This window comes from Centruroides sculpturatus, unplaced genomic scaffold (genome assembly GCF_000671375.1).
Source record: "Centruroides sculpturatus isolate CEXI.00-Female unplaced genomic scaffold, Cexi_2.0 scaffold2193, whole genome shotgun sequence".
NCBI lineage: Eukaryota > Metazoa > Arthropoda > Arachnida > Scorpiones > Buthidae > Centruroides > Centruroides sculpturatus.
Genome location: NW_019386518.1, coordinates 16,566 through 33,829, shown reverse-complemented (window position 1 = coordinate 33,829; position 17,264 = coordinate 16,566). Strand labels below are relative to the sequence as shown.

The window sequence follows — 17,264 nt, the reverse complement described above, 5'->3', positions numbered from 1 at the left end:
CTGGCTGCAGCGTACAGTACATAGCAGGAAATTGTACACTGAAAGCTGGAGCCCCTAGTAATTGTTAGACGTCCGTGTTTATTAACAACTCCTCAACTATAGTGCTCGCGAGAAGAGTGCGAGATCTCGTCCCGTTATTTAAAATTAATAACCCTGTTTTTTAGTTTCAGTTTCGTTTTTCTTTTTGTTTTTTTCTCTGTGCAGTCAACTGCTTTGTGATTTATGTTTATAACAATAACCGAAATAATCAACACCTAATTCGTTGCCGAGGGAGTTTATTTAAAAAGGAACGTTTTCGATCTACTCCATAGATCATCTTTAAGTTGAAACAAAATATGGAATAACCACTTTGTTTTTTAAATATACTCCCTCGGCAACGGATTAGTTGTTGATTATTTTGATTATTAATTTGCAGAGTACGTTTTCTGTTCAATGTAACAATAACTTCAATAATGTATTTTTTTGAAGACATTGCTGGTATGTATAATTTGTCATCCTTTCCTGCGCTGTGAACGGACGAACTATCGTTAGCATATCGAAACTGAATTTAATGATAAAAGATCTTATCCCTAACAGTAATGTGATTATTTTTCTAGTCTAATCCGGTATGTTTTCCTGTCATACACAACCTTTGCTGAATTAATATCTTTAACATTTAATTTCTTTATAACCAAATAAAATTGGGTACTTTCGATCGGAACACCCTGTATAATGTTGTCAAAAGGAAACTGCACATACCTTAAAACAGTCTCGAGAAATATTTGGAATTAATTACCTTTTAGGTTAACCTGTATGTTATATTACAAAAATTATATTATTAGAATTGTATAGAAACCATACTAGAATTAAGTGTAAGAAAGATTCAATTATAGGTGGTATCGAGTGTAATCGCTAGTCCAATGTTATATATATGCTTAATTTATTAACAGTATTTAACACCTTAACACCATGTTGTAATTATTGATTCCTTTGCTACGATGTCCACCCTCTTGCTTTTACATTTGACTTAGATTTCCTGTTGTTCGATATAAACAGTTTACTTCGTTTCTCATCCATATTAATTATTCTGAGTGGACTTATTCTTGTCTAGTACTTAAAGTACAGTAGGACCTCGATTATCCGGATTTTCGATTATCCGAATTGTTCAAAATAAACAAAAATTTTACGAATTTGCTGATTTGCACTTGGCGAATTACGACACTGTTTATGTACGTGATGGAATGCATAACTTTTTTTGTTTCAACAACGTCTCACCCGGCACAGTGGTCGTAAACTCTTAAATATATTTTGCGTCGTAATAAAAATATAAATTCACATAGGTTTTTATAAGTAATTTATATTTAAATTACATCATTTCTATGACCAAGGGCGGCGTAAGGCATGGGCGACGTGGGCCACCGACTATGCCTGGCGGTCCGAAGGGCCTCGCGCCTCGAAGGGTTATGCATTACTTAAAAGCCGAGAACGCGACGAAAAAATTTTACTCGTCATAAAACGATAAATAATTTGTCAAATTTTTATTCATAAAAATGCAGTTTCAACTGCTTTTTATTTTATAAAATCCGTCTTCTTGAGCCACCAGAGGGCCTTTTAAATAATAGTTAGTCTGTTAGTGCTGGTCAGTAGTAGACCAAATTCAATACGAACGTTTGTTTCTTGAAAATTTGATCAAGATTTAAATACAGTATTTATTTTTATTATTACCGATATGTCATCGAAAAAAACGCGTTGTATTATCATTAAAAGACAAATTAAAGTATTTGTTTCGATTATCCGGATTTTTCCTAATCCGGACTACCTTCATCCCCAATTAGTCCGGATAATCGAGGTTCTACTGTATTTATTTGTTCCACGTAATATGTAATTGTTCTGTGCCTTACAGAGACGAATTTCAGGATGACATAACAAAAATTGAGCACCCTGCTAACTCCTGAGCAGTATGAATCATAATTGGTATGTTATTTATCTAATAAAACTTGACGAAAGTTACACAATGTCTTGTCTTCACTGTTATCACCAGCTTCATTATTAAATCAGCTGGTTAATCGAAGTATCTTCAAGTTAATGGCCTCATTGCTAACCAGAGAAATACTCCTGACTCTCTGGAAATAATAAATACCATTTAAAACTGTATCGTGTAAGGTTTATATCAGTATATTACTGTAGAAAGTACAATTACGCTACTTACATATAATAAATTTAAAATACAGCTGTTACTTTCAAGCGAAGTTTCCAATGTAGCAATGCAGAAGCATGCCATTGCCATACACTACAAATACTGAAGGCTGATATGGATCTTCAAACTTCAGGTAGAAAATCTTCGCACGCCATCTATCGGAGTATTCTGAAAAATCAATTGTTCATATTTTCTGTGTTTACTTTATTTCATAGTCAACCTCAATTTATAGTACTAAATTTTAATTTAAGTAACGATAATTTCCTAACTTACAATGAGGTAGTTACAACTGGTCTCCTGTATATTAATCATAAAGAAACTTGGCGTATTTTATTCTTTATAATAAAACAATTTTTAAAGTAAAGTTCTATTAAAATACGCGCAGTCAAACCTCTGAATAACAGTCAGTGACGGGTACAAGAATAATGGCCGTTGTTTAAAAGTTGTGTTATCTGAATTTATGTTTAAAAGTTTGTGTAAATTGTCCACTGTTAGAAGGTGGCCGTTCTTAGAGGTTTCTCTTATATAATATAGATTTTTACAGCTTATACAGTATATAAATAAAGGCGATATAAAGTTATTACATGTATAACTTTTTCACATATACTTTTATTTTATACCCTTTGCAATATAATGAAATAAATACATTTATTTTGTTTTAATCTTCATCACTGTTACGCATTCTTGGATAACGTGTATCTATATTTTATCGTTGCCTAACAATGGCCGAGTGGTTCTGATTTTTTTCACCAGTTTAACACCTAAATATAATCGAGTTTCCCACAGAAAACTTCTTAAAATACATTCCGAAATTTCATGGTTACTAGGTAACGACAGAACAGTGTCATTGATTATAACCTGACACACTGTCTCTCACGCTTCACCAGTTATAACTTTTTACATTAATAATGAAATAATACTAAACTGTATAGTAATAATTTAGACACGAGCTGATTTTACAAAGTAATCGACTCCTAAAAAGGAGTGGTCGTAAAGCGAACTGTCATAAGAAGGGTGTCATTAATAGAAATTCTATGAATAGAAACGTAGTGTTATCTATATGAAAGCATACTTAAAGTATAGAATTTTTATAGCCATAATAGAAAATTCATTACGTGTTGTAAACTGAACGATCTTAATTAAATCTCTAAAAATTCAAGTTCAATTTTCACACCAATTTAATTTAAGACGCGCAACATGTGTTCTCCCTGTGTTTTTCTGTTTAATTAAGTTACTTTAGTAAATATATTTGTATCTAATAAAAAGATAGTACATACTGTACTTTAATTAAATATTAACATATTAAAGTATAGATCGAACAAATGTTTTCTTGTATTTTGATGGTCTTTTGGTGTTCACTTTTTTGTTAGGTGCTCCCAATCGCGTCAGGGAGCATGAACATTTTTGTCACTTTTAATTCGAAAAGGAAGTTTCGGACCCATTTTATAATTATGGTTCTGAATTCATCGTCTCAATCGATGAAAAATGATAAAGTTTTATTAAAATCGGTCATTCAAATTTTCAGAACAAACGAGCCACATAGAAGCCACAAACAAGAGGAGTGACAACGCTCTGACTCAATTAATTCTAGTATTTAACAAGTTATAATACTTTTCAAACATAAGAGTAAAATGTTCTATGCTCCTAGATACAGCGATGATTCAGTATCACTTGGGATTTTTCAAAAGGTTTAGTTTTATTTATACACGACAAGGCGACACGTGGACGAACCGCCGAAAAGCAGGTCTCCCGAGATGACTTTCTATGGGAAAATGGCGTCTAATTACGTGTTACAAACGTGGAAAAAACCTGCAAAACTAAGTGAACAGTCTTCCGGGAGGCATTCCACGAGGGATGTGCTGAGTTATCCTATCAATCGTACAATCTTTGTGGACCATTACATGTGCAAACTTAACACATTCATTTATTGTTGAACAGATTTCTTTGTAATAGCATTGTACGAATGTTTAGAGTTCTAAGACCTTTTTTGTCTTTGCAGAATCGACAATATCTCAGAAAACCAGAAGTTTCAACCCAGACTTGTACTTTCATCCTTTAAAAGACCGGCCATTCACTAGTGTTGAATTTGCTAACGTCTCTGGCTTCTGAAGACACAGTTACGTGTCTTCAGAAGCCATTGTTTTCTCGTGTATTCTCGTGTTTGTCAGAAGATATTCTCATATTATTCAACAACATAATATTTTCTCACGACATCTTTGTGTTTAGTATTGTTCGTTGATAGATGATGTCTAACCATCCATCTCTGTATCCCAAATGTCTCCACAAAAGCATTCTTGATATTTCTTTGTTCTTCACACCTCCAACAGCACTCTTGGAAGTTTCTTCACGCCAAACACCTCAGGCTCTATACTGAATTTGCGGCATTTTGTGGCCTACGGGGAAAATGCAGCAGATGTTTCACTCCAAAGAATTGACTTTAATAACGTTTATCATTGACCTCTTGAATACACACGTGGCCATACTGGTATCCAGATAAACCTAATATACATCTGGAAGCAATAGATACCGTGCGAAATTGCATTAAATAAGATTTATAACAATATATGGCTATAGACAGAACATCAATACGTCTGTAGGAACCTGCCAATGACGTCTCCAACAAACACTATTGCTGGTCGATCTTCACCGGGTCTTCTCAACGCCATCTATCGGTCTATCCAGGATCTACGAAAATGGTCAGTGTCAGAGTTTTGTATATAGTAAAAATATTTATTTTAATAGCTTATATATATAAATGTATATACAAAGTTGTTACATGTGTAATTGCTTTCAAATATATAGTACTTCTTTGTGTCGAAGAATTATTTTAACCGTTAATAATGCTGCATGTGAATTGAAATTTGTTTGGAGCCGTTGCGAGCAAAATATCACGACCAGTTACAAGATATTTTCATGCATTTTGTCTATTTTGTAAAATGTTTAATAACGTATTTTTCAGTTTATCGATCGATCCTAACAGTATATTAATGCACTATATCGCGCTAATTAAAGAGAGCTCAGAAAGAATCGGGAAGCATACAGCAGAGCGCCATGACAAGTTTTACACAAAACACGCTGCTTTACTTTGTAAAGTATATATTGCAGCAACAGCAATTTCTGCAACACACGGTGTATGTAATCAAATTTTGCAAAAATAGAAGAACGTCCGGTAATCTGGCATATTTGATAATCCACACCACTTTTGTGGTGCCAGACTAAAAAAAACCTTTATTGTATTGTACTTCGCTATGAAATACCACTAAGCATTTGTAAAGTTGTTATATTGTATATTTTATATATTTTCCTTTATGAAATTATTCAGATTCGTGGGATTAACGGATGAGCCAATGCAATGCACGGACGATCATCTTCGGAGAGAGTGTTTTCCGTGAACACTCTGAAATTAACCCCTATTTGTGTTACACACGTAAAGAAAACCTCTAAAAGGACCAGTGTGTTGCCCTGTACTATTATTCAATATTGTTTTGCACAGCCACTGATGGGTACCTATTATTAAAAATAGTATTATTCAACTTACTATAAAATAAAAGGTATAACTTTAGAGTTACGTCTGATGTAATATAATAATAGAGAATTTTCAAACATTGAAAACATTTTTTTAGTTAGTATTTCTGTTAGTTGATGTAATGTATTCTATAATATATTTATATTATTTTTAGAACAATAGAAAAAATAAAAAGTGTATAACGCATGCACATTTTTGTTACCTTTATGCTCGCTTCAATTGATTGATTACTTTTTCGATATTTCAGACCAGAAAGCAAACTAACTTAAATTCTAAGCTAGAGATTTATTAAATTTAATAACACTACTAAACACTGATAGTGGGTTCGTACCTAACCCAAAGCCAAGTAATTTAGTATAGTTATAGACACGTGTAGAATTTATTATAACCGAAGACATTAACAGAAAAACAATAACTCATTACATTAATTAAACATTTATAAATTAAATAAAATTTTCAATGCGGTTCATATGAAAGAAGTCGCTAAATATTAAATTAAAATTTGGAAAATCAAAATTATTATCTGTAAGTGACTTCTATTCGTTACAGTATATGAAATTTAATGATGATTTGAAGAAGAAATTTCCATTATCCTATACTTATGTATTTGGAAAAGAAATTTTCATGATTATTTATTGATGTGTTTGAAGAAAAATATCTAACTCATCCTTTATGCATGTGAAGGTTTTATATTATTCATTTTATTTTGTTAAATCAATAAAATTCCCAATTTGCATTCAGAATATAAATTAAAACACGAATATAGCTAAGCACATGTCTTTTTTATTTTCATAATAATAGTTCTTCCATTTGAAATAAGAAATTTTTTGCTCAATATAAACGCGTTTGGTCAATATTTAAATCCATGAGATTTGTCATGCAATGTGTTAAGTCGTACGGGTTGTGTTTATCTTTTGGTCGATAGAGTATTATTTAGCCAGATGCAACTTCTGGTTATGGTGATAACAACTTAAGTTATGTTTAAAATATTTCTCTTTTACTTTCCAATTACACTGTACAACGTACAACGATGGTAAGTGTTGCGGATTTTTACATTGCATTTACATTTCGTAAGGTAGAAAAAATTCGTGAATAGAATTGGAATAATGGTGACAATGTCGTTCGTAGAGATTCGTACTAGTTCCATCCATATTCGTTAATCGAGATCAATAATGAGGTTTACTTCGCAAATAAAAGTTATATAATGGGATTAAATTCGTTAATGGAGGCTCAATAATGGCGCCGGTTCGTTAAAATCAAGATTTTATAATCGTACTAAGGGGTGTTCGTTAATTAGAAGTTAATAATAGGGTTAAATTCGTTAATTAATTTGTATGTACTCAATAATGGAGTAAAGTTGCTTAATCAATGTATTTAGTTTGTTATTAAAAGCCCAATTTTCCCGAAACATTTTTCATACTATCAATGATATTGATTTTTAACTGCATTTTTTCAATTTTCATTTCAGTTGTGAGTTGTAGTTTCAATTTTACTTCCAAAATAGAAACAAATTTAAAAGTTTATAGATTACACTTTTAATAAAATACAAGCTGTAATGTTGCCATAAATTAAATTTTACTGAAACTGGATGCTTTTAATGAAATTCATGAATAGTCACATCCCCCATCAATAGTCTTTGGTATTTCTCATCAATAGCTTTTGGCATTCGGCATTTTACAATGGCAGAGTGAATAAAACCACCAAACATTAATAGTTTGTCGCCCCGCCAAAGTCCTGGCCACGCAGCGTTGTAACTAGCCTTTTATGCGCCCGGTGAGAGCTTTTGTAACTACGCCCCAAAATTATGACCCAAAACTTGGTCCAGGTCATTTCTGCGCCCCCAGGGTATGCGCCCTGTGCCCGGGCACCGCTGGCATCGCCCTAATTACGGCACTGTGGCCACGTAAAGTTTTTCAGATTTTCTTCACGTCTTAGATAAAATCAAGTTTTCCATAGAGGCATCCCTTCCTTAATAGATTGGCCATGTTTCTCTTTGCCATATCCAATGAAACAAAATCATTTAACTGGATTACTAATCAGTATCCTGATGTTACTATTTGGTATCCTTTTCATATTTTAAGTTAAAACAATGCAAAATATTAGAAACTTTATAAATTAAAATAGATTTCTTCTGTTTTTCAGCGAAGGAAATCAAAAATATTGGTTGAATATGATACCAACTGAATACGATAAGTATGCTCCTCCTATTGTTAATGGCAAGTTTCATTATAAATTTTTAATGTATATAATTTTGGATCTGTAAAATATTTCAGGCAATACATTTATAAATCTGTTTATAAATAAAAATATTAAGAAACTATAACAATTATTCTTAATTTCTGCTGTGGTTGTTGAAGATCTCTGTATTGAAGGTCTTCAAGTAATTTTACATAATTAGATTTTTCTGTTTCAAAAATTTACCTTTAAATATTAAAAATTATTTATAAAGTAAAAACCATATATACGTAAAAATTTACTATTATTTATATACAGGGAAACCAGTAATTGTTTATGTAAATCTCGAAATAATGGATGTTGATGACATAAGAGAAGATACAATGGTAAATATTTTGTATAGAATTGTAAATATTTTGTGTGATGATAAAATTAATTTCCGATCTTAGGATTTTCGTGTACACCTGTATCAAAATCAGATATGGAGAGATCCTAGAATAAAACTTCATACGTTAAATATAACAAAAGTTAAAGTGCTTCCTCCAAGTGCTGAAAAAGATATTTGGATTCCAGACTTGATATTTGATAACAGTAAATGGGGTGATCTTTTTCAGTATTCAATACCGAACACTGCCCTGAAAGTCAATACGGATCATACTTTACAAAAAGTAACAAGGTTTGATTTCTCTTTATTAAAATTTGAAATATTATTCGGTTAAGAGTGGTATCACTAATACAGTCGACCCCCTATAACACTGTTGATTATTCCGTTTTATATGAATTCCATGTTGTACAAGTCACTTAGATTTTACAAATACGTGAGCCGTTCAGAACCCGGCACACGTATTTGTAAAATCTAAGTGACTCGTACAACATGGAATTCATATAAAACGGAATAATCAACAGTGTTATAGGGGGATCGACTGTAGTTAGTTGATGAATATTAATAATAACTTTTTCATATTGAATAGATATAGTTTCCGTGTTGCATGTCATATGAAATTTCAGACCTATCCGATTGATATCCAACATTGCATCTTCAAAATTGGTTATTGTGAGTATAAACTTAATTTCTCATTATCAATAGGTAGAAAACGGTCAAAAATTATATTATTTAATAGAACTTATATATTTTTCAGTATTTATTAATGTTTCTTTTCCTAAAATTTAATGTACTGTATATAGTAACTAACAGCGAAGACAAAGCAATTCTGCAATGGTCCGGAGCTACAGATAGTCCATACAGAAATAATAGGCCAAGTATTACACTAACTGAAGATATTCAACCATTAAAATATGAAATGAGGATCCAAAAACCTTTCAGAGTAACCGAATGTTGGATAAATGGTAACATTGAAAAGAAATTCTACGTTGCGTATACATAAAATATATATATATTATGCATTGTATATAACAATAATTAACTGACAATCTTATTTGAATAGGTAATTTCAGTTATTTGTTGGCAAGGTTTACATTTATTCGTCGTTTAACGGGTTGTATAATCAACCTCTACGTGCCTAGTACTTTAGTAGTTTGCCTTTCGTGGTTATCTTTCTGGTTGAACGTTAATGCTGTTCCAGCTCGAATTACGCTTGGTACAACGTCTATCCTCACATTAATTACTCAAATAGTACAATCTAGATCGCATACCCCACCAGTGAACTACATAAATGCATTGGATATATGGTTGTTTGCTTGTACCGCTTTTGTCACAGCTTCTATACTGGAATATGCCCTTGCTCATCAGTTTATGGAACATAAAAACGCAGTAAGATATCGAGCATTTCATGATATTTAAAAATTGTAGTAACTTTAAAGGCATTAACAATATTAATTATTTTTGCAGCTTCATCCGAGTATGCAATCGACAGGAAAATGGGCAGAAAATTGTCCCAACGTCGTAAATAAAACTATCAGATCTCGTGGGAAGAAGACAAGCATTCAAGAAATTTTAAAATCAGGAGAATCAATTAGCAAACTTGATTATTATTCTAGATTTATATTCCCGTGTTTATTCTTTATATTTGCAATTTGTTACTGGTGGTACTTTCTCCAGCGGAGAAAACAAGCAGAAAATCAATACTAAGTATATATAACTTCAAATTTATCCATAGGTTTTAGGTAAAAGACATTTTTTTCAAAAATGTAGCCGTATTTGTTTTCAATCTGAAGCGAAATTTTAAATTTACTTTGTAATATTGTCATATTCAATATTAATTGAGACCAAGACAGGAAAAATGCAGTATATACAATTTCTGATAAAACCTTTTGTGTTGTTAATATGCGTTCAAATTGTATATGAATTCTGTAAAAATAAGTTTTTGATTAAAATTAAAAACCTTTTCAGGTAAACAATATGTTAACTTAGTTTGTCGCTTAATCCGTCGAGTATTCTGGCAAATTCCATTCTGGCCAATCATAAATATGCTGGTATCTGGTAATGGGTTAACTGTGATTGGCCGTGTAGCCATAATCTGCTGACACCTCGCGTTAGTTAATCGAGCAATCAGCTAATTGGATCAAGAATGAATTTTTGATCATTTCAGAAAAATTCAAGAACAGTTCTGATCATAAGGCAGAATGATATACAATGATTTTAGCTTAGGAATTAAAAAATGTAATTAAATAATAAGGATCGATAATTTGTTTTCCAGATACAGGTAGTGTTAAAGTGACAATGGCCATCTTCTAAACGAGATTGAGCCCACCGAACAGAATTTTGGTGGCAAAAGTTTAAAAAAGCGTTACGCTTGCCTAACGAGAAATGGGCGCAAGAAACGAACAAAACTCAAAAGCAAACCAGTTGATGTCGATTGCTTTATTCTTGAATCGCATCCCGTGACGTCGAGTGTAATGATTGCTTCTGTGTGTCCAGTAGGTGCGAGGGCAATCTCTTTCTAAGATTATCCTAGCTAAAAAATTCAAGATTCGCCTGCTCACGACCATTAGAATGTCCGTGGTAGTGTAAGGATCTCCTCTTCTGTGCTCGGCAGGTGCAAGAAACGCCTCTTTTTTCCGGCTCCTTCTCAATGGTCACTATACATTCTGTATAACAGTAAACATCACCAATGACATACGTAGTCACATTAAAAAGTAAATTGAATTGATGGAATAAAGCAACGCAACATATGGAGGATCTATTGAGAGGTTGCCATTCCGAAAGAATTTTCTATGGAAAACTGGCTTGCATTAGGCCTTAGAAACGTAAAAATATCCTAATAAACTTCATACAAACAGCTCATTGGTTGAACTCGAATCCGAAACCAACTGCCAGTGTTTAATGGTTTTGTTCGTATGGGAACTGATAAGGGCATTAGGAATTGGTGAAATTTAGGTACAACTTATTAAAAACTATGAAATGTCAGTATTTTTAAAAATTATACGCAATCTGACCATCACTTTACCTTCCGTATTTAAATTTATAAGGCTAAGGAAGTCATTGGTTGATTCATTTATTATAGAAACTAATTAACAGTTAATTAATTGGATTTGAATTATTTTATATGGTACGCGAATATGAAAGGCCTACCTTTTACTTTAGCAGATAGGGGATGAAACCAGAGCTACTCAAAGGTATTGCTTGGGGTGAAAAATGGAGGGAAAAATGATTTAGAGAAAAAGGGTGAAGGTGAAATTATAAAGAAGAATAGGAAAGGGAATGAAACGGAAGTCCCAAGGGCGCCTGCATCGCTTTTATTTAAAACAAAATTAAGTATTTACATTCAGTTGTGGAAAAGTAGTTAAGAATTACTGAAGCACCTTAAGTGATGGGCACGCAAACATAACATATTTACAATACCCATTGTACTCGCAATAGGGTAACCGACAAAGTTTCTTATGACAAGACAATAAGCAATATGTACAAACACAGAATCGATGCCCATATTACAGAAGTGTCGTAAGCGAAGGACACTCACGAAGCGAAAACATTGCGACTTGCAATGGGAGATCGACAAGACCATTAAAACGGGACATAAAACAATGAACATATGTCGAAAAAACACCACGTGTTACAAAAAAAACTGTCTAAACAAAAGCGTCCCAAACTAGGGGTACGCGAACAAACATATGAAACATCGCAAGTTGCAATGGGGACCGTACATCCTCACTAAGGAAGAAAATAAATAGATATATACATGGTAATAAAATACAACGCGTACTAAACAAAAGTACCCTAGATGTAGGCTTGTGTCCGTTATGAATACAATACACATTGCCATTTGCAATGGGAGTACGACAATTTCCTCGAAGTAGCTTGTCTGACAGTTGGTTGACCCTTGCAAGAGTTCAGCCTGGTCTTAGTAGCTGTATATATTGAAAGCCTGGGTTGAATGCGAAAGGAAACACCATTGAAGATGTAGGTTTAGTCTGTGGAGATGAAAATCGCGTTGAGTGATTTGTGGAACACCATTGACGACACCAAATATGTATATTTAGCCTGTCAGGTGAAATCTTCATTCAGTGCTTTTGTAGAGCATTTTTGAAGACACCAAGAATGTATGTTTAGTTTCTGGGAGTGAAGGTATCGTTGAGTGCTCCTTTGGAATCGATGAAGGCGTTAGTTCTGTATATAAGTCTTTATTGTTGACGAAGGCACTCAAAGGACGTGGCCAGTTCCATCTTCAGGAAAGGACCTTTTGTAAAAGTGGAACGCTTTGAGTATCAAAAGTAGCACAGGCAAAGGTAAGATGATAAACATTTTGCGTGGTTTGTCCGTCGCAATTACAGTAGTAAGTCTCGAAGATAGAACCTATGGAGGTAACTTCGTACGTTTCAGTGGTCCGTGAGGAGTTGGGAAGTTGTATGATTGATTGTCAGGTGTTATCATTCAAGTCTTTCCTGGATTTTTGGTATAAAGGAAAAGGTTAGCCTCCCTGTCTTTTCTACCTCCCACTCTCTCTGCCAAAAAGCAATAACCATGTTGTCTAAAACGTTTTAAAAAGTGGTCTTAGCTGTTCCGTTAAAGCTAACTGGAACTCGAAGTAGTAAAATAATTTTCATCGCATCCTACACAATTATTTTCCTCTTGAACTTCATCACACGAGTCGTCACTCTCTAAGATCACAGAAGTTTCATCCTCAGAGCTACTAACTTCAACTTTTTTCTTCTTAAAAACTCGCTTTTTAACACATTTAGCATTTTTATTTACTTCGTTCTTTTTCTTCGCGGCCAACAGAAACATAATATTAAATAAATAGTTGAGAAAAGCAATGCCTTGTGTCTTGGGACTGTCCCAAGGTACAAAAACTTCTTTGTCCCAAAGTACAATTTTCTCTCGTTTATAACAAAGTGTGGTTATAATTTTTGAATTACAGAAATCCAATGTTATTTATTAAAATAAGTGGTTAGGAATGTAATTATCAACTAACTGTACCTTAATTAAATTGTTCACCTCAAAATAACTGGTTTTTTATTATTTATTGTTTTAGTTTGGTTATGCTGATTCTATTGGTTTAATTTAAACGTATGTTCTAATTTGGTTTAATTTTGAACGTATTCGATTTTGTATTAGAGTCGAACAACGGTAACCTGAAGATGGCCCATAAATTGTGCCGAAAACGTTAGTTTTGTGTAATCAATATATGTTTCTCAGCAATAAGGTGTGTTGGATGTATCTGGTATATTACTTACGTATTTGTTACTTGCACAAGAAGTCAGAACAAATTCGTTACCTGTTGTTACATGGAAATGTTAGTTTCTTAACTGTAAAGCTCTGAAACAGCACTGAAAACTTCAAAAATTAATGCTGTCGGGTGTTCTTGGTTTGTAGAAAATTCTATTTTCAGAATTATCATAAAATTTTCTCACTTAAGCCACAAAACAACGTCAAGGTGACACCCACCTTGTGGTGTTTTTTTTTTGTTTCCAGAAACCAACCCTACTTGCTAGACAGCGTAGCAAGTAGAGAGAAAAACTGGATGGCGCGCCAAGTTCTTATAGGTAAAACGACCAATAATGACTTTTGTCATTCTCTTTGCTCGCCCTCTACCCATTCCAATCCAAAAAATTTTCCGATATGTATTGTAAGAGCTTTATTTAGCGATTATTTATCGTTTGGGATTTCGCAAGGATATAGACTTTCAATTGCTACAACGATTGAGTTCCCAGGTCCCACGTACGGTGCAATCGTGCTCCTGGGCAGTCAACCGTTGTACTAATAGAAAGTCCATAGCGTTGCGAAAGTCCAAACGATTAGACTCGGCCAAGTAAATCTCTTACAATACGGAAACAATATTTTTCATTGTCTTCCGATAAATATTGTTTCTTTAACAATGTAGATCGAAACAATGAATATGCTTATTTATTAAATTTTTTCTGTGAAATATTTATGAATTAATAATTTTATTTTTTATTTTGAAATTACTGTCATATTATACAGTATTTAAATATTCTGTTATTTTTTTTTATTTTTGTACAATAGCAAATAGTTGTTAGTTGTGATAGTAGAATTGCCAGACTGAGAACTATTAGGCCCTGTACACACTAGGCGTTTTTCAACGCGCGTTAAACGCTCGTCGAACGCCGAGCTAACGCGCGTTTAACGCGCGTTAGCTCGGCGTTTGACGAGCGTTTAGCGGAGCGTGCGCACTGGCTCGGTTTGGAAATGGATGTGGAAGTGATTGCTTGTGTGTGGCTCCTCTATCGTCGCTATAAAAGACGACGGCAGAGGCAAAGAGAATTTTGGGTGCACCCAATATTACGAGATAGACTGACGCATGAAATGTTTGCGACGTTGTATCCAAAACTAAGACAAAATAAATTCAAGTTTTTTAATTCTTTTAAAATATCTATAAAATCCTTTGACAATGGTTGGTGTCTTTTAGATATCATCAATAAATAGATCAGTATCGAAATGATCGTTTTCCATTTCAGCACATATATCTCAAAGCCCCCGTAAAGCGCTCGCAAAACGCGCGTTTTAACAAAACTCTATAAACGCGCTATAAACGCGCGCTTGGCGTTTGAGTGTGTACGGCTACATAGAACTCTTGGTTCTTTAAAACGCGCGTTGAAAAACGCCTAGTGTGTACAGGGCCTTAATGTCCGGACGTTGCCACGAACATTCAAATCAGATATTTTTTATTTATTTATTTAAGTATTCAATTGAAAAACTGACTTTTTTACATTACATTTATAGGATTGTTGTAAGCATTTTAAAAAATAAAATGTTGCATTTGTAGAGTAATTTATTTAAAATTAAAATTTATTGAAAAAACTTTATTATTTTTTGTTTAGTAATGACATTTCACATCTACAGAAACACAAGATTGAATCGTAATTTACACATTGCTACTATTCTGTTTCTTTTATTTCAATATATATCCGGTCTAAACACCTCAATTTTCTAGGAATTATCAGATCTACAGACGCTGTAATTACTAGCCAATCAAGAACTTTTTATTTTATAAATGACTCATTTATAATTAATCTTTTCTCTTCAAAATTTACATACCTAATAATAATTGAAGTTTGTTCCTTATGGGAAATATCAGGAGTACAATCCATTTGGATACTATAGTATGTGGCTGCTTTTATATCGTCTTTAATTAAAGGACTTCATCTCCTAACGCAGAAATAATTTGTTCTTGTCATCTATGTGCTAAATGATGCACAATTCTGTTTATATGATACATTAGAACAGAGTCGTATTTACTTAAAACTACGACTATATGCAAATATACATATAATTTTATATGGCCGACGGCCACAGTATTATTTCATTTCTTAACGCAGGCTATATGTTATTGAAATTTTTTTTTAAAAGTCGAATTTAGGTGGGAATCCTCGGGAGTTTCCCGAATCAAATAACAAAAACTAATTATTAGTTTGAAGATTGTCGAAATTCAGAGATTACAATAATAATGTTTACGATAAAATGTACTTTTCGTAATACTGACAACGATAGGAATATTGTCGAGTTTTCTTGTGCATTCTTGACAATGTTAGGGCCCCCTCAATCGCGAGGCCCCGGTGCACAGCATCCGCCGCACCCCCCGATGGCCGGCCCTGGATGTAATGGTGGGCGCTGTCCTATAAGCTCTGGTCAGCCGAAGAAGAGCGAGCCGTTGGACTTTATTGGGTAACTTTCGAATCCTTACGTTGTCAATCATACTGCCCTAAAAAGGGGCACCGTAGAAAATGGAAGTCTCTATGCAGGCTGTGTATATTAGGTACATGGCTTTGTGGTCTAGTCCCCAATTTCTATTACAAATGCATTTAAGGCGTTGGCGATCATGGTCGCTTTTTTGGCTCTGTTATTAATATGGGTGTCCCACTTAAGATTTTGATCGAATGTAACGCCGACGTATTTAAAATTGATCGTGTTTTTAATCTTATTGTTGTTGATAGTGATCTTAATTAAATAATGTTTTCAGTTGTTTCTTTTTTGGAGAGGATCATATTTTTGCATTTATGATAATTGATGGTCGGTCGGCTTATTGTTGTTGCTTCACCTGTAAACAGTATCAAGTATCTGATTTGCTTCCGCAGGAAGCTTTTCGTTGTTTTTGTTGGAGAGAATAACCAGGGTGTCATCAGCTTATCCTTGGATTCTATAGGGCAGTGTTTTTCAACCTGTGGGTCGCAACCCCGAGGGGTCGCGAAGCCTTACACGGGGGTCGCGGGTAAAAGAAAAAGACAAGTGTTTGTAAGTTTTACACTACATTAAAAAAACTACAATTTCAGCGAGAAGGCTGTATATGTTTATTAAGCAGGATGCACACATGCGGCGCGGCAAGGAAAAGCGGTGACACAAACGCATCTTCGCCGCGCGGCAGCACAACCACACAAGCGGCAATCCGCTTACATTTCGGCGCATGCGTTCAGTATTCAAGATGGCGAACGATATCCACGTGTTTACACACTGTCCCTATCCACGTGTTTACAAATTTTGTTTTGTATGACTCGCTTTATTTAGCTAAAAGATTTTGTCGAAGATTTGAATTAGAGATACTTTTTTTGGATCGAGAAAGAACTGGTGTACAAAATAGACTTATTCGTGGATCAAGATCTCTCGATAAAGAATACTATTTCGAGTAAGATTCGGTTGTTTTGTTCTTTGAATTAAATTATATATGATTATTTGTGTAGAATTTGTTTTAAATTTGTTATCCTTTCCTCTTTATTCTGATTTTAATTATCTCGGTTAACCGCCTCGAACTTTCCGCCATTAAAACACCACGTGATTGTATTTTCTCACGTGACTACGAGACAAACTGTTATTGGCTGATAGAAACGCGTCTTGGCGGCGTTGCCGCAAAAGATAGAATTCAACCAACTTTTGCGGCACGAGAAAAGCGGCACAAAATCGACTTCTGCGGCGAGAAAAAGTGACGTCATTCTGCCGCTTTTCCTTGCCGCGCCGCATGTGTGCATCCGGCTTTA

At 33.9% G+C, this 17,264-nt stretch overlaps 1 protein-coding gene across 1 annotated transcript in view; it reads left to right on the top strand.

Moving 5' to 3' along the window:
• The window catches only part of LOC111615200 (glycine receptor subunit alphaZ1-like), a gene marked incomplete at its 5' end in the record, with an annotated part of 34,288 nt that extends 24,322 nt beyond the window's left edge, over positions 1–9,966 (top strand). Inside the window, 7 exons of the mRNA XM_023356608.1 lie at positions 7,845–7,918; positions 8,196–8,263; positions 8,327–8,553; positions 8,849–8,931; positions 9,063–9,224; positions 9,323–9,648; positions 9,727–9,966. Of these exons, the coding sequence (XP_023212376.1) occupies positions 7,845–7,918; positions 8,196–8,263; positions 8,327–8,553; positions 8,849–8,931; positions 9,063–9,224; positions 9,323–9,648; positions 9,727–9,966 (1,180 nt within the window). The remainder of the gene's footprint in view (positions 1–7,844; positions 7,919–8,195; positions 8,264–8,326; positions 8,554–8,848; positions 8,932–9,062; positions 9,225–9,322; positions 9,649–9,726) is intronic.
• Between the last annotated feature and the right edge of the window lie 7,298 nt (positions 9,967–17,264).